Below are 24,690 nucleotides of genomic sequence, written 5' to 3' on the forward strand. Positions count from 1 at the left end.
CGGCATTCAGGATTGGATCCTGGTGACCACGGACGCCAGCCTGAGAGGCTGGGGAGCAGTCACACAAGGAAGAAACTTCCAGGGAGTATGGACGAGTCTGGAAAAGTCTCTTCACATAAACATTCTGGAACTAAGAGCAATCTACAATGCTCTAAGCCAGGCGGAACTTCTCCTGCAAGGAAAGCCGGTGTTGATTCAGTCGGACAACATCACGGCGGTCGCCCATGTAAACAGGCAGGGCGGCACAAGAAGCAGGAGTGCAATGGCAGAAGCTGCCAAGATTCTTCGCTGGGCGGAGAATCACGTGATAGCACTGTCAGCAGTGTTCATCCCGGGCGTGGACAACTGGGAAGCAGACTTCCTCAGCAGACACGATCTTCATCCGGGAGAGTGGGGTCTACATCCAGAAGTCTTCAACATGTTAATAGACCGTTGGGAAAGACCAATTGTAGACATGATGGCGTCTCGCCTCAACAAGAAACTGGACAAATATTGCGCCAGGTCAAGAGATCCACAGGCAATAGCTGTGGACGCACTGGTAACTCCTTGGGTGTACCAGTCAGTGTATGTGTTTCCTCCTCTGCCGCTCATACCAAAGGTATTGAAGATCATACGGCAAAGAAGAGTAAGAACAATACTAGTGGTTCCGGATTGGCCGAGAAGGACTTGGTATCCGGAACTTCAAGAGATGCTCACGGACGAACCGTGGCCTCTACCTCTGAGAAGGGACCTGCTACAGCAGGGTCCCTGTCTTTTTCAAGACTTACCGCGGCTGCGTTTGACGGCATGGCGGTTGAACGCCAGATCCTAAAAGGGAAAGGCATTCCAGAAGAAGTCATTCCTACCTTGATTAAGGCACGGAAGGAAGTCACCGTGAAACATTATCACCGCATTTGGCGAAAATATGTAGCGTGGTGCGAGGATCGGAGGGTTCCGACGGAGGAATTCCAACTGGGTCGTTTCCTACATTTCCTGCAATCAGGATTATCTATGGGTCTCAAATTGGGATCCATTAAGGTTCAAATTTCGGCCCTGTCAATATTCTTCCAAAAAGAATTGGCCTCTGTCCCTGAGGTCCAGACTTTTGTCAAGGGAGTACTGCATATACAGCCTCCTGTGGTGCCTCCGGTGGCACCGTGGGATCTAAATGTAGTTTTAGATTTCCTCAAATCCCATTGGTTTGAACCATTGAAAAAGGTGGATTTGAAATATCTCACATTGAAAGTGACTATGTTACTAGCCCTGGCCTCTGCCAGGAGAGTATCTGAATTGGCGGCTTTATCTTATAAAAGTCCTTATCTAATCTTCCATTCGGATAGGGCAGAACTGCGGACTCGTCCGCATTTTCTCCCTAAAGTGGTATCAGCATTTCATCTGAACCAACCTATTGTGGTGCCTGCGGCCACTAGCGACTTGGAGGACTCCAAGTTGTTGGACGTTGTCAGAGCCTTAAAAATATACATTGCAAGGACGGCTGGAGTCAGAAAATCTGACTCGCTGTTTATATTGTATGCACCCAACAAGTTGGGCGCACCTGCTTCTAAGCAGTCGATTGCTCGTTGGATTTGTAACACAATTCAACTTGCACATTCTGTGGCAGGCCTGCCACAGCCTAAAACTGTAAAAGCCCACTCCACAAGGAAGGTGGGCTCATCTTGGGCGGCTGCCCGAGGGGTCTCGGCATTACAACTCTGCCGAGCAGCTACGTGGTCGGGGGAGAACACGTTTGTAAAATTTTACAAATTTGATACCCTGGCAAAGGAGGACCTGGAGTTCTCTCATTCGGTGCTGCAGAGTCATCCGCACTCTCCCGCCCGTTTGGGAGCTTTGGTATAATCCCCATGGTCCTTTCAGGAACCCCAGCATCCACTTAGGACGATAGAGAAAATAAGAATTTACTTACCGATAATTCTATTTCTCGGAGTCCGTAGTGGATGCTGGGCGCCCATCCCAAGTGCGGATTATCTGCAATACTTGTACATAGTTATTGTTAACTAATTCGGGTTATTGTTAAGGAGCCATCTTTAAGAGGCCCTTTCTGTTGTCATACTGTTAACTGGGTTTAGATCACAAGTTGTACGGTGTGATTGGTGTGGCTGGTATGAGTCTTACCCGGGATTCAAAATGCCTCCCTTATTGTGTATGCTCGTCCGGGCACAGTACCTAACTGGAGTCTGGAGGAGGGTCATAGGGGGAGGAGCCAGTGCACACCACCTGACCTAGTAAAGCTTTACTTTTTTGTGCCCTGTCTCCTGCGGAGCCGCTATTCCCCATGGTCCTTTCAGGAACCCCAGCATCCACTACGGACTCCGAGAAATAGAATTATCGGTAAGTAAATTCTTATTTTCTGATACTACAAGTACCACAAATAAGGGTATTATGTAGGGTGTGAATAAACTACTTGTAGTTTTTCCTGAATCAGATAAATTAAATGAAGTGTGTGATGATACGTGGGTTTCCTCCGATAGAAAATTATTGGCGGTATACCCTTTCCCGCCAGAAGTTAGGGCGAGTTGGGAAACACACCTTAGGGTGAATAAGGCGCTCACACGCTTATAAAAACAAGTGGCGTTACCGTCTCCAGATACGGCAGCCCTCAAGGAGCCAGCTGATAGGAAGCTGAAAAATATCCTAAAAGTATATACACATATACTGGTGTTATACTACGACCAGCAATCGCCTCAGCCTGGATGTGCAGCGCTGAGGGGGCTTGGTCGGATTTCCTGACTGAAAATATTGATACCCTTGACAGGGACAAGATTTTATTGACTATAGAGCATTTTAAGGATGCATTTCTATATATGCGAGATGCGCAGAGGGATATTTGCATTCTGGCATCAAGAGTAAATGTGATGTCCATATCTGCCAGACGACAGTGGTCAGGTGATGCAGATTCCAGACGGCACATGGAAGTATTGCCGTATAAAGGGGCGGTCCATCGGACCTGGTGGCCATGGCAACAGCTGAAAAATCCACCTTTTGTTACCCCAAGTCACATCTCAGCAGAAAAGGACACAGTCTTTTCAGTCTCAGTCCTTTCGTCCCCATAAGGGCAGGCGGGCAAAAGGGCCAGTCATATCTGCCCAGGGGTAGAGGAAAGGGAAGAAGACTGCAGCAGGCAGCCCATTCCCAGGAACAGAAGCCCTCCACAGCTTCTGCCAAGTCCGCAGCATGACGCTGGGGCCGTACAAGCGGACTCAGGTGCGGTAGGGGGTCATCTCAAGAGTTTCAGCACGCAGTGGGCTCACTCACAAGTGGACTCCTGGATCCTACACGTAGTATCCCAGGTGTACATTGGAAATTCGAGACGTCTCCCCCTCACAAGTTCCTGAAGTCTGCTTTACCAACGTCTCCCTCCGACAGGGAGGCAGTATTGGGAACAATTCACAGGCTGTATTCCCAGCAGGTGATAATCAAAGTACCCCTTCTACAACAAGGGAAGGGGTATTATTCCACACTATATTGTGGTACTGAAGCCAGACGGCTAGGTGAGATCTGAAATATTTGAACACTTACATACAAGCGTTCAAATCAAGATGGAGTCACTCAGAGCAGTGATAGCGAACCAGGAAGAAGGGGACGATATGGTGTCACTGGATATCAGGGACGCTTACCTACATGTCCAAATTTGCCCTTCTCACCAAGGGTACCTCAGGTTCGTGGTACAGAACTGTCACTATCAGTTCAGACGCTGCCGTTTGGATTGTCCATGGCACCCCGGGTCTTTACCAAGGTAATGGCCGAAATGATGATTCTTCTTAAAAGAAATATGGACGCTTTCCTGATAAGGGCAAGGTCCAGAGAACAGTTGGAGGTCGGAGTAGCACTATCTTAAGTAGTTCTACGACAGCACGAGTGGATTCTAAATATTCCAAAATCACAGTTTTTTCCGACGACACGTCTACTGTTCCTAGGGATGATTCTGGACACAGTCCAGAAAAGGATGTTTTCTCCCGGAGAAGAAAGCCAGGGAGTTATCCGAGCTAGTCAGGAACCTCCTAAAACCAGGAAAAGTATCAGTGCATCATTGCACAAGGATCCTGTGAAAAATGGTGGTTTCTTACAAAGCGATCCCATTCGGTAGATTTCACGCAAGAACCTTTACGTGGGATTTGCTGGAAAAATGGTCCGGATCGCATCTTCAGATGCATCAGCGGATAACCCTGTCTCCAAGGACAAGGGTGTTTCTTCTGCGGTGGCTGCAGAGTGCTCATCTATGAAAGGGCCGCAGATTCGGCATTCAGGACTGGGTCCTGGTGACCACGGATGCCAGCCTGAGTGGCTGGGGAGCAGTCACACAAGGAAAAAATTTCCAGAGAGTGTGATCGAGTCTGGAGACTTCTCTCCACATAAATATACTGGAGCTAAGGGCAATTTACAATGCTCTAAGCTTAGCAAGACCTCTGCTTCAAGGTCAGCCGGTATTGATCCAGTGGGACAACATCACGGCAGTCGCCCACGTAAACAGACAGGGCGGCACAAGAAGCAGGAGGGAAATGGCGAGAAACTGCAAGGATTCTTCGCTGGGCGAAAAATCATGTGATAACACTCTCAGCAGTGTTCATTCCGGGAGTGGAAAACTGGGAAGCAGACTTCCTCAGCAGGCATGACCTCCACCCGGGAGAGTGGGGACTTCATCGGGAAGTCTTCCACATGATTGTAAACCGTTGTGAAAAACCAAAGGTGGACATGATGGCGTCCCGCCTGAACAAAAAACTAGATATTGCGCCAGGTCAAGGGACCCTCAGGCAATAGCGGTGGACGCTCTGGTAACACTGTGGATGTACCAGTCAGAGTATGTGTTCCCTCCTATGCCTCTCATACAAAAAGTACTGAGAATCATAAGAGGGAGATGAGTAAGAATGATAATCGTGGTTCCGGATTGGCCAAGAAGGACTTGGTACCCGAAACTTCAAGAGATGTTCACGGAAGACCCGTGGCCTCTACCTTTAAGAAAGGACCTGCTCCAGCAGGGGCCTTGTCTGTTCCAAGACTTACCGCGGCCGCGTTTGACGGCATGGCGTTTGAACGCCGGATCCTGAAAGGGCATTCCAGAGGAAGTCATCCCTACCCTGGTCGAAGACAGGAAGGATGTAACCGCAAAACATTTTCACCGCATTTGGCGAAGATATGTTGCGTGGTGTGAGGCCAAGAAGGCCCCTACAGAGGAATTCCAACTGGGTCGTTTCCTACATTTCCTGAAAACAGGACTGTCTATGGGCCTAAAATTAGGGTCCATTAAGGTTCAAATTTCGGCCCTGTCGAATTTCTTCCAGAAAGAACTGGCTTTAGTGCCTGACGTTCAGATGTTTGTAAAAGGGGTACTGCATATACAGCCTCCTTTTGTGCCCCAGTGGCACCTTGGGATCTCAATGTTGTTTTGAGTTTCCTAAAGTCACATTGGTTTGAACCACTCACCACTGTGGACTTAAAATATCTCACATGGAAGGTGACGATGCTATTAGCCCTGGCTTCAGCCAGGCGTGTGTCAGAATTGGCGGCTTTATCATATATAAAGCCCTTACTTAATTTTTCATTCTGACAGGGCAGAATTGAGGACTCGTCCTCAATTTTTCCTTAAGGTGTTTTCTGTTTTTCACATGAACCAACCTATTGTGGTACCTGCGGGTACTAGGGACTTGGAGGACTCCAAGTTACTTGACGTTGTCAGGGCCCTGAAAAATATGTTTCCAGGAAGGCTGGAGTCAGAAAATCTGACTCGCTGTTTAGCCTGTATGCACCCAACAAGATGGGTGCTCCTGCTTCTAAGCAGACGATTGCTCGCTGGATTTGTAATACAATTCAGTTTACACATTCTGTGGCAGGCCTGCCACAGCCAAAATCGGTAAAAGCCCATTCCAAAAGGAAGGGGGCTCATCTTGGGCGACTGCCCGAGGGGTCTCGGCTTTACAACTTTGCCGAGCAGTTACTTGGTCAGGGGAAAACACGTTTGCTAAATTCTACAAATTTGATACCCTGGCTGAGGAGGACATGGAGTTCTCTCATTCGGTGCTGCAGGGTCATCCGCACTCTCCCGCCCGTTTGGGAGCTTTGGTATAATCCCCATGGTCCTGACGGAGTCCCCAGCATCCACTAGGACGTCAGAGAAAATAAGATTTTACTTACCGATAAATCTATTTCTCGTAGTCCGTAGTGGATGCTGGGCGCCCATCCCAAGTGCGGATTGTCTGCAATACTTGTACATAGTTATTGTTACAAAAATCGGGTTATTCTTGTTGTGAGCCATCTTTTCAGAGGCTCCTTCGTTGTTATCATACTGTTAACTGGGTTCAGATCACAGGTTGTACGGTGTGATTGGTGTGGCTGGTATGAGTCTTACCCGGGATTCAATATCCTTCCTTATTATGCACGCTCGTCCGGGCACAGTATCCTAACTGAGGCTTGGAGGAGGGTCATAGGGGGAGGAGCCAGTGCACACCACCTGATCCTAAAGCTTTTATTATTGTGCCCTGTCTCCTGCGGAGCCGCTATATCCCCATGGTCCTGACGGAGTCCCCAGCATCCACTACGGACTACGAGAAATAGATTTATCGGTAAGTAAAATCTTATTTTTCTGGGGCTAGCCACAAATATTATGTACCCCAGCAATGTAAGAAGGAGGGATCGCAGCAGGTATCTCCCTGGAAGTGGCCGCTGTGTGATCTTAGCTGACCGCGCATGCGCAGGAGCCCCGGCAGCCATCACAGCAGATGGCAGGCATGAGATCCTTTCGGAGCCCTTGTTCCTGCAGGTGCTGATTGATACAACAGCTCATTGTGATCACATATTGCAATGTGATCCTGGGAGGTAAGATCCCGCTCAGATCACATTGAATATGCAATCTATGATAAATGGCCCCCAGTGTGCTATACCGTCCTGAGCAGTAGGGAGAGGTGTTATATCAGTGTGTTATGTATTTATGTAGTGAGTTGTACATCCCAGTGTCACATGGTACAGGTGTAATTCTGTGTGTAGCCTCTTTCTGAGCATGTTACATATGGTTACAGCGGTTTCCTTTCTTTCTCTGCCAGTTTCTATGCAGCGGAGATTGTGTGTGGACTGGAACATCTGCATTCCAAGGGCTACATCCATCGGTAAGTACATCTGTCCTCTCATTGTAGTAGATCATTGTTTCCTGTCTCAGTTCTGACGCTATTATTATATGTCTTTGTACACTTGTGTCTTATTTACAATGATGAGTGCAGGAGACTGACCATACACAGATAGGGCCGATGCTGGGTTGTATGGAAATCACCCTGAGCTGCGTGCATGGAAGACGTGTGTATATTCCCCATATGCAGAGCTGTAGGCGTCTTGCTGTGCGCCCGCCTCCTATGTGTATGATTGGTTTACTTCTAGTCACTGCTATCAGTGCACACTTGTACCTACCCTATACTAGGTGTAATAGATACACCTGTCACAGCCATATTTACTCTGACACCTAGAATAGCCGCAGTGATACACCCTCCCTGAGCTTGGTCTATAGGAGACATACGTCCCAACATCGTCACTGTCCAAGTAGGGACACTGCTGCGCGCCAAAGGCACACACCCATGAAAAGGGGCAGTGGCCTTATGAAAAGGGGGTGTGGCTTTGTGGGAATGCCCATGATCGCGAGCCACGAGCCCATTTTCGCCACTATGGGGGCATACCCAGTGCTCTGTGAGCTGCAGGCCATGCCCCCAGCCTCTCTGCTTCCTGTGAATAGACGCTGTGCACATTGATTATGGGAAAACCCTTTGAAGTGTTTAATTGCATTTTGAAAGATGTAATTGTAAGTTATGTCACGTGCTGGTCCATCTCAGCAGCTTGTTTTACTTAGAGAAACTTCCTTTTTACAGAGACATCAAACCAGAGAATATTCTCATCCATGGAGACGGCCATATTAAGATTGCAGATTTGGGCCTTGCATTAAACAACATGCATGATGGAGACGTCGCCACTGAATATGCAGGAACAACAGGCTATATTGCCCCCGAGGTGAGTTATAAAGGATATTAGTGGATTTCTCATATATAGGACTAAATGTAATAGTCTCCCGAGTTGACTGAGGGGGTTATTCAGATTTGTTACCAAATAAAAAAAACACACTAATTGGCAAAACCATGTTACACTGTAGGTGGGGCAGATGTAACATGTGCAGAGAAATTTAGATTTGGGTGGATTATATTGTTTCTGTGCAGGGTAAATACTGGCTGCTTTATTTTTACACTGCAATCTCGATTTCAGTTTGAACACACCTCACCCAAATCTAACTCTCTCTGCACGTGTTACATCTGCTCCACCTGCAGTGCAACGTGGTTTTACCCATTAGTGTGAGTCTGTCCAATTTTTTAAATCAACAATCATTTTAAAGTCAAAACCAGTTTGGTTTTACCATGTAAATGGTTGTCGCTTTAAAAAACGGGCAGACTCACACAAAGTCCAGCAACTCGGAGGCTATTACATTTAGCCCATAATTTATCCTAAATAGCAAGTACGCTTGTACAGATAATTATATCTTCCTCAGGGTGACCTAAGTACAAGTAGAAGGCCACGTTGTAGGACAACATATCTCAGCTATTTAGCTTGAGAATATATACAATAATAAAGCACAAAATGATGCTGCAGTCACGGGAGGTTTACGAGAGGAGGGATCCCATGTGCAGACTCTGTGGTATTACGGTACAGTAGCCTCTGGCAATGTGGATCTCCGGGAACATATTGCCCGTGCCCTGTTCCCAGAGACTTTTCTACTGCACATGCGCATATCTCCGGGAACATGATGCAGTGGGGATTTGTGCTGCGACTGCAGCACCAACGCTGGACATCAGAGAGGTAAGTATATAAACATGGGTGCAGGGTATGAATATGTCAGTGGTTGCTGTCTATTTCTTATTTTTTTATCTATTGATAGACATAGAGAAAGGGAGGCAGAGAGGCAGATCTCCACTTTTTGGTTTTCAAGAGACCAGGAAATGATGTTATAACATTTGAGGGCTTATTGGTCAGGCCCTTTAGTCCCCGTAGTCACGTGGAAACAGGGCTAAATGCCACAAATTTAAGTAAAAAGGCTACTAAGTCTCTGTGATATCTCCAGCATTCCTATAGGTAATAGCGCACACTGCAGTCCCCCTACAATGTGCGGGAATGTAATGGTTGTGCTACTTATCAAGCTCAGAAAAGTAAATGTTTGTGGAGTTTGACAGCGTTAGTAAACACCATCTTCATATGGTGTTAGCTCTGTTATCAATTGAAAGAGGATTCAGAGTGTGTAGAATGATCCCCTTGGTTGTAAATGTTTGAGTAAAGCTGGTACCACTAAGGGTTACTACTATCATCCCCACCAACATGTAGGAGGAGGGATCTTCAGGATCTGGGCGCACTATTGCACATGCGCGGTCTGCTGACTGTGCCAGGACAAGTGGGGTGTGCCAGTATCGGAGATATCTGCTGCGGCCTCCCATCTTTGCTCACAAACGCAGCTCATATAGGTCTCTAATTTGTACTGATCCATAGGTTTATGATGTATAGGTATCCATAGGATCCCTCTCCAGTTACTCTTGATATGGCATGAGATATGGGGCCAAGGAGCTTGGTAAATTCAGCAAAACACCAGTCCGTATAGAAACTTATGGGGCTGCTATTGTGAGTGAAAACAGGGAACCACAGCAGGCACTGTATCTCCAATATCTGCTGTGCTCCCCTGCACATATATTATTAAGAAAGGAAAGGGTTTGTGGGCGCTCAGAGGGAGGAGTAAATCAATTGCTGCTGGTTTTGCAAAAAATAAAAATTATTTATTGATACAGATTTTTTCGTGAATACAAATAGATAGTTTAAAATGCTATTAGCAGTATATAATTATAATCACATAAAAGTAATTTACTGAAATCACAACATAAAATAAACTACTGACTGTGTCCAGGGCCTCAGGACTAAGAGTTGGGTACCCACCCTTAATGTATTGATTAATTTATTTGCATGCAAGAAGCTTATTTGTTAGTTGCAGTTAGGGTTAGTGCATAGTTGTGTTCAGATTGCACTTTGCGGAAAAAGAGGCTCTATATTGTTTAGTAAAAGCCTGTTCACGTATCACCTGAAAGCTGGTAGTTAGAAAGTCAAAGATAGGCTGAATGTTCAATAAGCCAATACCGCAACTATCTCCTGTGTAGCCAGATAGTTTGTGTCACTCACTGTTCCGATGGCTGACCGCTCTGCGGCGGTTGACTTAGATGTCACTCAATGCTCTGCACTGTCCTTGGGTTCCGTACTCGGACAGGAGCGGGGACAGGGATGCACGTGTCCAGGTCCTGGATGGCAGGGGACGCTGAGACGCCGCGATGCGCGGCTTCCGGGTTCGGGGCTTCCGGCTTCCGGTTGCGGTCCACCTGCGTTCCACAGTCGTAGCGAGTCACCTGACGCGTTTCTCCGCCTCCAAAGTGGGCGGTTTCATCAGAGGTATATATATACCTCTGATGAAACCGCCCACTTTGGAGGCGGAGAAACGCGTCAGGTGACTCGCTACGACTGTGGAACGCAGGTGGACCGCAACCGGAAGCCGGAAGCCCCGAACCCGGAAGCCGCGCATCGCGGCGTCTCAGCGTCCCCTGCCATCCAGGACCTGGACACGTGCATCCCTGTCCCCGCTCCTGTCCGAGTACGGAACCCAAGGACAGTGCAGAGCATTGAGTGACATCTAAGTCAACCGCCGCAGAGCGGTCAGCCATCGGAACAGTGAGTGACACAAACTATCTGGCTACACAGGAGATAGTTGCGGTATTGGCTTATTGAACATTCAGCCTATCTTTGACTTTCTAACTACCAGCTTTCAGGTGATACGTGAACAGGCTTTTACTAAACAATATAGAGCCTCTTTTTCCGCAAAGTGCAATCTGAACACAACTATGCACTAACCCTAACTGCAACTAACAAATAAGCTTCTTGCATGCAAATAAATTAATCAATACATTAAGGGTGGGTACCCAACTCTTAGTCCTGAGGCCCTGGACACAGTCAGTAGTTTATTTTATGTTGTGATTTCAGTAAATTACTTTTATGTGATTATAATTATATACTGCTAATAGCATTTTAAACTATCTATTTGTATTCACGAAAAAATCTGTATCAATAAATAATTTTTATTTTTTGCAAAACCAGCAGCAATTGATTTACTCCTCCCTCTGAGCGCCCACAAACCCTTTCCTTTCTTACAAGTTGCTCTTGCTATACGGTGAACAGCCAGGTTCACTTTTGTGGGCAGCCAGAAGGGTTAGAGTTAATATTATTCTATAAACGTACTAATATAGCATTCTAAGTATTCAACTTAGTAGCTTACCTTATTCTGAAGTTAACTAACATAATCAGCGCCCACTGTTGTCCTAGAGACTTCTCTTTTATTCACATATATTATTAGAATACTTATTACTTACAGGTACCTCATGACAACATGTGTTTTGGGAGGATTTCCCACACATATTTTTATTGATAAATAGGCCCCGTAAAGTGATAAAATCAGTAAATAAAATATATTACTTTTTATGTTTATAACATTTACCAGTATAATTATTCTAATCAGTTATGCGTTACATGTATGTATTATTTCCTTTGATACATGTGCATTCCCCAATGGAAACAGTGTATACTGTTCAGACTTATATTATCATTATTGAATAAACCTATAGCATATAGTAAATGATGTCATTCTTTTGGCAGATGGAAGATTTCCTCGGGTATAACACCTCGGCAGACTGGTTCTCATTTGGAGTTGTCCTATTCCAAATGCTGACCGGACAATCCCCGGAAGATAGCAGGCTAGTTGACATACAGGACTTTTCATTAGACCCTGATGCTGAAAACATCATTGAAAAGGTGAGTGTGAGTAAGTGCTGAGTATGCAGCTCAGGTTGCCAGATCACTCTTTGACTTTGTTGCAGGATAGAAAACAGAGAGTTGTAGTAAATGGAGTGCATTCACAGGAGGGAAATGTTACCATTGGAGTACCCCAGAGATCTGTACTTGGGCCAGTGCATTTTAATATCTTTATTGGTGACATTACTAATGGCATTAAAGGGAAAATATGCCTTTTTGCAGATGACACAAAGGTATACAACAGGGTAGACACACCAGGAGGGGTAAAACAAATGATTGAGGATTTAGGTAGACTAGAGGAATGGTCAAGAGCGTGGCACTTACAGTTGAATGCCAAAAAATGAAAAATCATGCACTTGGGTCTCAAAAGTCCAACGCTAAATATAGTACTAATAACACTATACTGGAAACTACTGAGGAGGAAAGGGATCTAGGAGTCACTATTTCAGGTGACTTAAAGGCAGGTAAGCAATGTAACAAAGCAATGAGGAAGGCTAGTCAAATGCTTAGTTGCATAGGGAGAGGAATCAGCAGCAGAAAGAAAGAAGTAATAATGCTGTCATGATCCATGCAGTTTCTCCTCCATGCCTGGGGTGGCGCTCTCTGCTCTGGTGCTCAGCACTCTGCTTTGTATCTGCAGCTTGGTAATTAGCTGTTACCACAGCTGTGAGCAGCACCTGAACTCACTATATAGGCCAGCCACACAGGCTCTCAGTTGCCAGTTCATCGTGTCAAGGTTGTCTCAGTTCCTGTTCCTGGTTATGCTGGTCTCTACTGCTAAAATCATCCATAGTACTGCCAGGCTCCAACAGCTATCCTGTGTAGCTACTCTGCAACAGTCCAATCCCGTTATCCTGCTACATTGCATACTCTATCACAGTGCTATCCTGTGATCCTGCTACAGTGCAATCCTGTTATCCTGGTATGTTGCATACTCTACCACAGTGCTATCATGTGATCCTGCTACAGTGCAATCCTGTTATCCTGCTATGTTGCATACTCTACCACAGTGCTATCCTGTGATCCTGCTAAAGTACAATCCTGGTATCCTGGTATGTTGCATACTCTACCACAGTGCTATTCTGTGATCCTGCTACAGTGCAATCCTGTTATCCTGGTATTTTGCATACTTTACCACGGTGCTATCCTGTGATCCTGCTACAGTGCAATCCTGCAACCCTGCATTCTCTTCTCAAGTGCATCCTGCTACGGTGCTAACCTGCTACAGTGCAATCCTGCAGATTTTAACTATGAGAGATTTTGACTGAGCGTTTTCTCTTGAACTGGCAGTAGAAGATTTTGACTAACTTTTCCAGCGATTTTGGCTATGGGTGATTTTGGCTAACTCATTCAAGCATGGGGATGCTTTTTCTTTTCCAGTGACCTAGCCAAAATTGACTTGCCTGCACAGTCTATTTTTAGCAGCGATAGCGACCTGGCGGGGACGCGCATCGCTATCGCTGGCTGTGTACACACAGAGCGATATGCACTAACTTTCTGAGCGATTTTGACTATATAGTCAAAATCTCTCAGCTATATCGCTCCGTGTGTATGGACCTTTACTCTTGTTACTCTGATCCAGGGACGTGAGGTGAGCTAAATGGCTCAGGAGGCACTGGCTAGCACCAGAGCCAGGTTTATATTCAATTATATGAGCAAAAGGGTGCATCTGGGCATTATACAGAAGTGCAGCATTATAAACTCCTGGAAATTTGGTGAGTTTTGATCAGAGATGTGCGGAAGAGGTAGGCAGGGGAGGCACTGCCTCATCTGCCATAGACTTTTTACTTCAGAGTTTTGGCTATAAAAATAATTAGAATAATGCAAAGAAGATATTTCAAACATATTCTTTGTATTTATCATACTTTACACAGTAAAACTCTGGCACAAACGTTAGTATGACAGGAAAGGCTCTGCCTCACCCCACTGCACGTCACTGCTCTGATCCCTCCTGAAGGTCAGGCATGGAGCATTTCCTATCTGATACCCAGTAAGAGCAGAGAGGGAGGAGCAGGCGGAATCGGCCTTGTCTGTTTTTTTTTAACTTATCTCCACATTTACTGATGGGAGCCCTGGTTACTGCTACGTGTGTTATGCATTATGTGTGGGGGTAACCCCAGCGCAGACACGCAGCATGTGTATTTCTCTAACGTCCTAGTGGATGCTGGGGACTCCGTCAGGACCATGGGGATTAGCGGCTCCGCAGGAGACAGGGCACAAAAAGTAAGCTTTTAGGATCACATGGTGTGTACTGGCTCCTCCCCCGATGACCCTCCTCCAAGCCTCAGTTAGGTTTTTGTGCCCGTCCGAGCAGGGTGCAATCTAGGTGGCTCTCCTAAAGAGCTGCTTAGAAAAAGTTTTTAGGTTCTTTATTTTCAGTGAGTCCTGCTGGCAACAGGCTCACTGCTACGAGGGACTTAGGGGAGAGAAGTGAACTCACCTGCGTGCAGGATGGATTGGCTTCTTAGGCTACTGGACACCATTAGCTCCAGAGGGAGTCGGAACACAGGTCTCGCCCTGGGGTTCGTCCCGGAGCCGCGCCGCCGACCCCCCTTGCAGATGCTGAAGATTGAAGAGGTCCAGAACCAGGCGGCAGAAGACTTTCAGTCTTCATCAGGTAGCGCACAGCACTGCAGCTGTGCGCCATTGTTGTCAGCACACTTCACACAGCGGTCACGGAGGGTGCAGGGCGCGGGGGGGGCGCCCTGGGCAGCAATGTATAATACCTGTATGGCGAAAAATACATCACATATAGCCCTTGAGGCTATATGGATGTATTTAACCCCTGCCAGATATCACAAACTCCGGAGAAGAAGCCCGCCGAAAAGGGGGCGGGGCCTATTCTCCTCAGCACACAGCGCCATTTTCCCTCACAGAAATGCTGGTGGGAAGGCTCCCATGCTCTCCCCTGCACTGCACTACAGAAACAGGGTTAAAACAGAGAGGGGGGGCACTTATTTGGCGATATGAATATATATTAAATGCTATAAGGGAGGAACACTTATATAAAGGTTGTCCCTGTATAATTATAGCGTTTTGGTGTGTGCTGGCAAACTCTCCCTCTGTCTCCCCAAAGGGCTAGTGGGTCCTGTCCTTTATCAGAGCATTCCCTATGTGTGTGCTGTATGTCGGTACGTGTGTGTCGACATGTATGAGGAAAATGTTGGTGAGGAGGCGGAGCAAATTGCCTGTAATGGTGATGTCACTCTCTAGGGAGTCGACACCGGAATGGATGGCTTATTTATGGAATTACGTGATAATGTCAACACGCTGCAAGCCGGTTGACGACATGAGACGGCCGGCGATCAAATTAGTACCTGTCCAGGCATCTCAAACACCGTCAGGGGCTGTAAAACGCCCATTTACCTCAGTCGGTCGACACAGACCCAGACACGGACACTGATTTCAGTGTCGACGGTGAAGAAACAAACGTATTTTCCTTTAGGGCCACACGTTAAGGGCAATGAAGGAGGTGTTACATATTTCTGATACTACAAGTACCACAAAAAAGGGTATTATGTGGGATGTGAAAAAACTACCTGTAGTTTTTCCTGAATCAGATAAATTAAATGAAGTGTGTGATGATGCGTGGGTTTCCCCCGATAGAAAATTATTGGCGGTATACCCTTTCCCGCCAGAAGTTAGGGCGCGTTGGGAAACACCCCTTAGGGTGGATAAGGCGCTCACATGCTTATCAGAACAAGTGGCGGTACCATCTACAGATAGGGCCGTACTTAAGGAGCCAGCTGATAGGAGGCTGGAAAATATCCTAAAAAGTATACACACACATGCTGGTGTTATACTGCGACCAGCGATCGCCTCAGCCTGGATGTGCAGAGCTGAGGTGGCTTGGTCGGATTCCCTGACTAAAAATATTGATACCCTTGACAGGGACAGTATTTTATTGACTATAGAGCATTTAAAGGATGCATTTCTATATATGCGAGATGCGCAGAGGGATATTTGCACTCTGGCATCAAGAGTAAATGCGATGTCCATATCTGCAAGAAGATGTTTATGGACACGACAGTGGTCAGGTGATGCAGATTCCAAACGGCACAAAGATGTATTGCCGTATAAAGGGGAGGAGTTATTTGGGGTCGGTCCATGGGACCTGGTGGCCACGGCAACTGCTGGAAAATCCACCGGTTTTTACCCTAAGTCACATCTCTGCAGAAAAAGACACCGTCTTTTCAGCCTCAGTCCTTTCGTCCCTATAAGAGTCATATCTGCCCAGGGATAGAGGAAAGGGAAGAAGACTGCAGCAGGCAGCCCATTCCCAGGAACAGAAGCCCTCCACCGCTTCTACCAAGTTCTCAGCATGACGCTAGGACCGTACAGGACCCCTGGATCCTACAAGTAGTATCCAAGGGGTACAGATTGGAATGTCGAGACGTTTCCCCCTCGCAGGTTCCTGTAGTCTGCTGTACCAATGTCTCCCTCCGACAGGGAGGCAGTATTGAAAACAATTCACAAGCTGTATTCCCAGCAGGTGATAATAAAATTACGTCAAGGAAATTACCCAACTGCGCCTGCATGCATATAAAATAAATAAATGGGTGATTTGAATAAAGGGGAAATCACAGTACTGTATTGGTAAAATTAATTTGACATTTATTCTTGCGAAAAAAGAAAAATATATATATAAATTGAAACGAAGGAAGATGCAAAAACAAAAAACACCTTTTATTACAGGTAAAATATATGTCAGAATGATAACAGGTCAGAAAAAATCTTCCTGCACCTGTACAATGTTGGAAAAAAAAACTTTGGAAAAAACGTAGTAAAAAGATTTGAAAAATATATATAGTAAAGTTCCAAATGTCTGGTGTGAAATAGAGTGTGGCGTCCCACCTCTTTTCCACCTTGTTGTGACTGGTTATGTGGTATACTACAGATAAGGTAGATTATCCGGAAAACAAGGGAATGTTCAATTTCCAAGTATAGCCCAGTGGTAATATTAATTGTGAATCCCAGTGGAGGCAAGGTCTTAATTTATAACTGCTGTGGTGCTGCGGGGTACCCCAACGTCGGTATAAGTGGGATAAGGTATTCAGGGATAAAGGTATAAAGAAACCCCGGACTCCCCGCTAGTTCTCCCCGTTATAGTCAGCCGGAGGCGCCTGCACTCACAGGTGTCTGCCGACCGCTATTGACGGGGGGACGCGGTCATGCCACTGGGGGGAAGGTAACACTGACTTCGGGACCCACAAGGGGACTGTCCGTCGTGAACCTTCCCTCCTGCGGGGTCAGATACCTTTTTCTCCTGCGCTTGATCCCGTTCTGTTCTTTCTTCCTCCGGTCTGTTCTCTAGGTGTTCTGCTTGTAGGTCTGTTCCCTCTCAGCCGCGCGGCTTCGTTCTATCTTCACGGGATCACTGATCTGTGCGGTTATGTTCCGTCCGGATATTCTTCTCGGTCTTGTAGCTTTTTGCAGGAGAATAGTCTATTAATAGGGTGATGATGTGATGATATGCTTTTTTTCTCCAACGCGTATCGACCCGTCTGGGTCTTCCTCAGGGAGTCCGTGTCTACCATCTTAATTGAGGGCTTTTTATGCCCATAGTTCGTGACATCATAATGAGAGTGTCCATTTTTGTCTCTGTGGTGCTGGATACAATTATGTCTATGGAGTTGTTACATAACCCAATTGATTCTAGTCTAAGTGATTATAGATACTAAATGGCTATATGTAATAACATAGTGATTAGGAAATGTATATAGCAGGGAAACCACCGTTTTGCTCCTATATTCTGGTATTGAATATGGATGGTAAAGAAATACAATATAAATTAATTATACTAAATGGATAAGATAAAAAGTGGGAGGAGCTAGATGAATTGAAAATGAAAAGAAAAAGGCTTTAAATTATTGTATCTGATAATACAGAAATAGTAGTATATGATGGTATTTTATATTTTAAATGGCAAGACAGTTGCTAGGTTTTAGTTTCTGTTACGGGTTGTGATAATAATTAAACTATTTGGAAAGAATAATAAAGCGGAAAATTGAAAATAAATGAAAAAGATGAAAATATTCATAGAGTGATAATAGTAATAGTGAAAATAAAAAATAATAAAAAAAAGAGCACCAGACCTAAAATCTAGATTGTCACACAGCCATATGAGAAGAGTAGAAAAAACACAGACTACCATGTTAGGACAAAAACTAAACAAAGGTTTTTTTCACTGCGGTTCTTGCAACTACTGCAAAACACAGAGAGTCAGCACAAAAAAGGTCACCAACTTTACCTCCAATAAAACAGGAGAAGTCTTCGAAATACAGGAACACATCTCGTGTCACAGTAAAGGGGTCATTTACTTAGCCGAATGTCCATGCAAACTACAATATGTAGGAAGAACCATAAGACCCCTCAAAACGAGAATAGCTGAACATGTAAGAAACGTAAAACACGGTCTAGAGACACACAATTTGTCACAACATTTTAAAGACCTACACGAAAGCAACCCGACAGGCTTGAAAATAATAGGAATCAAGTTAGTTCCACCGAATTGGAGAGGAGGAGATTTTCTGAAGAAAATCAACAAAGAAGAACTAAGGTGGATGTACACATTGAAAACACTGAGACCGCTAGGCCTAAACCTAGATAATGAAGTTAGGTCAATAATTATGAACTGACTAACATATAGAATCCGACCTTTCCTCTATTTTCCTTCATCAATGTGTATATATATATGCATATATATATATAATTGTGTATGTGTGTATGTATGCATATATATATATACATAGACAACAAAATGAGATATTCCATTTAAAGGAATATACAGTTTGGAATACAAATAATTTAAATGAGTATTGCTAGTATTACAACACAGTACTTTAATTATTTAGCAGCACTCCATGTACAATTGAGTATCTATAATCAATACAATATGATCATTTATTAAAAACCGACTATATCACCATCCTTATAAATAATGTTCATCAACCACCAAAAGCCCCATAAGGGTTAACCATGATAGTAAGAAATAGTTCTATAGCTAAAAAAATTATTTTCCATTATGAGAATCATTTTCTATCACTACACTGTGAAAACATAATCATTTTTCATTATTCAAATTTTTCTTATTAATTATTAGTTATCTATTTACCAACAATGTATATTTATTTTAATTTTTATATTTAATCTTCAATTGTATTATTAATTTTATTTACTTTATTTTATTTTATTTTAAATTTTTTTATTATTTTTTATTTTCACTATTACTATTATCACTCTATGAATATTTTCATCTTTTTCATTTATTTTCAATTTTCCGCTTTATTATTCTTTCCAAATAGTTTAATTATTATCACAACCCGTAACAGAAACTAAAACCTAGCAACTGTCTTGCCATTTAAAATATAAAATACCATCATATACTACTATTTCTGTATTATCAGATACAATAATTTAAAGCCTTTTTCTTTTCATTTTCAATTCATCTAGCTCCTCCCACTTTTTATCTTATCCATTTAGTATAATTAATTTATATTGTATTTCTTTACCATCCATATTCAATACCAGAATATAGGAGCAAAACGGTGGTTTCCCTGCTATATACATTTCCTAATCACTATGTTATTACATATAGCCATTTAGTATCTATAATCACTTAGACTAGAATCAATTGGGTTATGTAACAACTCCATAGACATAATTGTATCCAGCACCACAGAGACAAAAATGGACACTCTCATTATGATGTCACGAACTATGGGCATAAAAAGCCCTCAATTAAGATGGTAGACACGGACTCCCTGAGGAAGACCCAGACGGGTCGATACGCGTTGGAGAAAAAAAGCATATCATCACATCATCACCCTATTAATAGACTATTCTCCTGCAAAAAGCTACAAGACCGAGAAGAATATCCGGACGGAACATAACCGCACAGATCAGTGATCCCGTGAAGATAGAACGAAGCCGCGCGGCTGAGAGGGAACAGACCTACAAGCAGAACACCTAGAGAACAGACCGGAGGAAGAAAGAACAGAACGGGATCAAGCGCAGGAGAAAAAGGTATCTGACCCCGCAGGAGGGAAGGTTCACGACGGACAGTCCCCTTGTGGGTCCCGAAGTCAGTGTTACCTTCCCCCCAGTGGCATGACCGCGTCCCCCCGTCAATAGCGGTCGGCAGACACCTGTGAGTGCAGGCGCCTCCGGCTGACTATAACGGGGAGAACTAGCGGGGAGTCCGGGGTTTCTTTATACCTTTATCCCTGAATACCTTATCCCACTTATACCGACGTTGGGGTACCCCGCAGCATCACAGCAGTTATAAATTAAGACCTTGCCTCCACTGGGATTCACAATTAATATTACCACTGGGCTATACTTGGAAATTGAACATTCCCTTGTTTTCCGGATAATCTACCTTATCTGTAGTATACCACATAACCAGTCACAACAAGGTGGAAAAGAGGTGGGACGCCACACTCTATTTCACACCAGACATTTGGAACTTTACTATATATATTTTTCAAATCTTTTTACTACGTTTTTTCCAAAGTTTTTTTTTTCCAACATTGTACAGGTGCAGGAAGATTTTTTCTGACCTGTTATCATTCTGACATATATTTTACCTGTAATAAAAGGTGTTTTTTGTTTTTGCATCTTCCTTCGTTTCAATTTATATATATATTTTTCTTTTTTCACAAGAATAAATGTCAAATTAATTTTACCAATACAGTACTGTGATTTCCCCTTTATTCAAATCACCCATTTATTTATTTTATATGCATGCAGGCGCAGTTGGGTAATTTCCTTGACATATGCTAATCCTTGGAGGCATTTGGGTTTAGCCTCTCACTCGTACTGCTGCCACCCCCGTACTACCCATATAAGTGGAGCGTTGATCACATTTGCGAGAAACAGATAATAAAATTACCCCTCCTACAACAGGGAAAGGGGTATTATTCCACACTATATTGTGGTGCTGAAGCCAGAAGGCTAGGTGAGACCTATTCTAAATCTGAAATATTTGAACACTTACAAAGGTTCAAATCCAGATGGAGTCACTCAGAGCAGTGATAGCGAACCGGGAAGAAGGGGACTATATGATGTCCCGGGACATCAGGGATGCTTACCTCCATGTCCCAAAATTTGCCTTTCTCACCAAGGGTATCTCAGGTTCGTGGTACAGAACTGTCACTATCAGTTTCAGACGATGCCGTTGGATTGTCCAAGGCACCCCGGGTCCTTACCAAGGTAATGACCGAAATGAGGATTCGTCTTCAAAGAAAATGGACGACCTCCTGATAAGAACAAGGTCCAGAGAACAGTTGGAGGTCGGAGTAGCACTATCTCAAGTAGTTCTACGACAACACGGGTGGATTCTAAATATTCCAAAACCGCAGTTGTTCCGACGACACGTCTGCTGGTCCTAGGGATGATTCTGGACACAGTCCAGAAAAAGGTGTTTCTCCCAGAGGAGAAAGCCAGGGAGTTATCCGAGCTAATCGGGATCCTCCTAAAACCAGGAAAAGTGTCAGTGCATCATTGCACAAGAGTCCTGGTAAAAATGGTGGCTTATTACGAAGCGATTCCATTCGGCAGATTTCACGCAAGAACTCTTCAGTGGGATCTGCTGGACAAATGGTCCGGATCGCATCTTCAGATGCATCAGCGGATAACCCTATATCCAAGGACAAGGGTGTCTCTCCTGTGGTGATTACAGAGTGCTCATCTTCTAGAGGGCCGTAGATTCGGCATTCAGGATTGGATGCTGGTGACCACGGAGGCCAGCCTGAGAGGCTGGGGAGCAGTCACACAGGGAAAAAATTTCCAGGGAGTGTGATCAAGTCTGGAGAATTCTCTCCACATAAATATACTGGAGCTAAGAGCAAATTTATAATGCTCTAAACTTAGCAAGACCTCTGCTTCAAGGTCAGCCGGTATTGATCCAGTGGGATAACATCACGGCAGTCGCCCACGTAAACAGAAAGGGCGGCACAAGAAGCAGGAGGGCAGTGGCAAAACTGCAAGGATTTTTCGCTAGGCGGAAAATCATGTGATAGCACTGTCAGCAGTGTTCATTCCGGGAGTGGACGACTGGGAAGCAGACTTCCTCAGCAGGCACGACCTCCACCCGGGAGAGTGGGAACTTCATAGGGAAGTTTTCCGCATGATTGTGAACCGTTGGGAAAGACCAAAGGTGGACATGATGGCGTCCCGCCCGAACAAAAAACGGGACAGGTATTGCGCCAGGTCACGAGACCTTCAGGCGATAGCTGTGGATGTCCTGGTAACACCGTGGGTGTAACAGTCGTTGTATGTGTTCCCTCCTCTGCTTCTCATAACCAAGGTATTGAGAATTATAAGACGTAGAGGAGTAAGAACTATACTCGTGGCTCCGGATTGGCCAAGAGGGACTTGGTACCCGGAACTTCAAGAGATGCTCATAGAGGACTAATGGCCTCAGGAGCTAAGAAGGGACTTGCTTCAGCAAGTACCATGTCTGTTCCAAGACTTACCGCGGCTGCGTTTGACGGCATGGCGGTTGAACGCCGGATTCTAAGGGAAAAGGCATTCCGGAAGAGGTCATACCTACCCTGGTCAAAGCCAGGAAGGAGGTGACCGCACAACGTTATCACCACATGTGGTGAAAATATGTTGCGTGGGTGAGGCCAGGAAGGCCCCACGAAGAAATTTCAACTAGGTCGATTTCTGCACTTCCTGAAAACAGGAGTGTCTATGAGCCTCAAATTGGGGTCCATTAAGGTTCAAGTTTCGGCCCTGTAGATTTTCTTCCAGAAAGAATTGGCTTCAGTTCCTGAAGTCCAGACATTTGTCAAGGGAGTATTGCATATACAGCCCCTTTTGTGCCTCCAGTGGCACCGTGGGATCTCAAAGTAGTGTTGGGATTCCTCAAATCATATTGGTTTGAACCGCTCAAATCTGTGGATTTGAAATATCTCACATGGAAAGTGACCATGCTGTTGGCCCTTGCCTCGGCCAGGCGATTGTCAGAATTGGCGGCTTTGTCTTACAAAAGCCCATATTTGATTTTCCATTCGGACGGGGCAGAACTGGGACTCGTCCCCAGTTTCTTCTTAAGGTGGTGTCAGCGTTTCACCTGAAACAACCTATTGTGGTGCCTGCGGCTACTAGGGACTTGGAGGCCTCCAAGTTGCTAGACGTTGTCAGGGCCCTGAAAATATATTTATATATATATATATATATATATATATATATATATAATTCCAGGACGGCTGGAGTCAGAAAGTCTGACTTGCTGTTTATATTGTATGCACCCAAAAAGCTGGGTGCTCCTGCTTCTAAGCAGACTATTGCTCGTTGGATTTGTAGTACAATTCAACTTGCACATTCTGTGGCAGGCCTGCCACAGCCAAAATCTGTAAATGCCCATTCCACAAGGAAGGTGGGCTCATCTTGGGCGGCTGCCCGAGGGGTCTCGGCTTTACAACTTTGCCGAGCAGCTACGTGGTCAGGCGGGAACACATTTGTAAAATTCTACAAATTTGATACCCTGGCTGAGGAGGACCTGGAGTTCTCTCATTCGGTGCTGCAGAGTCATCCGCACTCTCCCGCCCGTTTGGGAGCTTTGGTATAATCCCCATGGTCCTGACGGAGTCCCCAGCATCCACTAGGACGTCAGAGAAAATAAGATTTTACTTACCGATAAATCTATTTCTCATAGTCCGTAGTGGATGCTGGGCGCCCATCCCAAGTGCGGATTGTCTGCATTACTTGTACATAATTATTGTTACAAAAATCGGGTTATTATTGTTGTGGGCCATCTTTTCAGAGGCTCCTTCGTTGTTATCATACTGTTAACTGGGTTCAAATCACAGGTTGTACGGTGTGATTGGTGTGGCTGGTATGAGTCTTACCCGGGATTCAAGATCCTTCCTTATTGTGTACGCTCGTCCGGGCACAGTACCTAACTGAGGCTTGGAGGAGGGTCATAGGGGGAGGAGCCAGTACACACCATGTGATCCTAAAAGCTTACTTTTTGTGCCCTGTCTCCTGCGGAGCCGCTAATCCCCATGGTCCTGACGGAGTCCCCAGCATCCACTACGGACTATGAGAAATAGATTTATCGGTAAGTAAAATCTTATTTTCATATCTGCGCCATGTATTAAATGACTGACCTGAGAACCCAACATACATCATTTAAAACACAGATATCATATACACATTTCTTTTGAAGTCTAAAAAATATTCAGTGTAAATGGCCTTTTACCTATCACACATTTATTCTTGAATATGATGTGGCAAAAGTCTCACTTGTTTGATGCTGCAAGTAAATAATATCTAATGAATGTCTAGCTATACATGGGTCACAATTTCATTTGCAGCTCAGCTGTTAAATAATGATGGTCTTGTTGCTCTTTTCAGCTCCTGTGTGAAGATCCTGATAAGCGTCTGGGTGTGGATGGTGTAATTAGAGACCATCCCTTCTTCTGGAGTATGGATTGGGAGAGGCTAGAGGCCCGCAAGATACCACCCCCATTCATACCCAGCAAAGTAAGTGCACTGTTATACCCCTTTTACACCGCCTGAGGCGGGTCGCACACTGGTTCCTGACACGGGTGCTTCCTGCACGCGACCTGCCTCAGGCCCCTCGTGACGCAGCAGGGGTGTCACTTAGAGATGACATGATCCCCAAACGCTGCCTGTCCACACAGAGTGAACAGGAAATGGGTCGCATTGATCCGGCTTCCCGTTCACACAGCACAGTGAGTCGAGTTGAACACGTGTTCAACCCTGCTCGCTACCCGAGTTAGAATACCGGGTAGCTCAGCCTGGTTTATTCCAACTGGGCCCTTTCAGACCACACAGCAACACGGGTTATGCGCGCTCATGTGCAAT

At 45.0% G+C, this 24,690-nt stretch overlaps 1 protein-coding gene across 1 annotated transcript in view; it reads left to right on the forward strand.

Moving 5' to 3' along the window:
* LOC135034173 (protein kinase C delta type-like) overlaps positions 1 to 24,690 on the forward strand; it is a 38,537-nt gene that overhangs the window by 12,161 nt on the left and 1,686 nt on the right. The window contains exons 5-8 of the mRNA XM_063954240.1: positions 7,032 to 7,094; positions 7,842 to 7,980; positions 11,695 to 11,850; positions 24,217 to 24,345. Of these exons, the coding sequence (XP_063810310.1) occupies positions 7,032 to 7,094; positions 7,842 to 7,980; positions 11,695 to 11,850; positions 24,217 to 24,345 (487 nt within the window). The remainder of the gene's footprint in view (positions 1 to 7,031; positions 7,095 to 7,841; positions 7,981 to 11,694; positions 11,851 to 24,216; positions 24,346 to 24,690) is intronic.

The sequence above is a fragment of the Pseudophryne corroboree genome, chromosome 2 (genome assembly GCF_028390025.1).
Source record: "Pseudophryne corroboree isolate aPseCor3 chromosome 2, aPseCor3.hap2, whole genome shotgun sequence".
NCBI lineage: Eukaryota > Metazoa > Chordata > Amphibia > Anura > Myobatrachidae > Pseudophryne > Pseudophryne corroboree.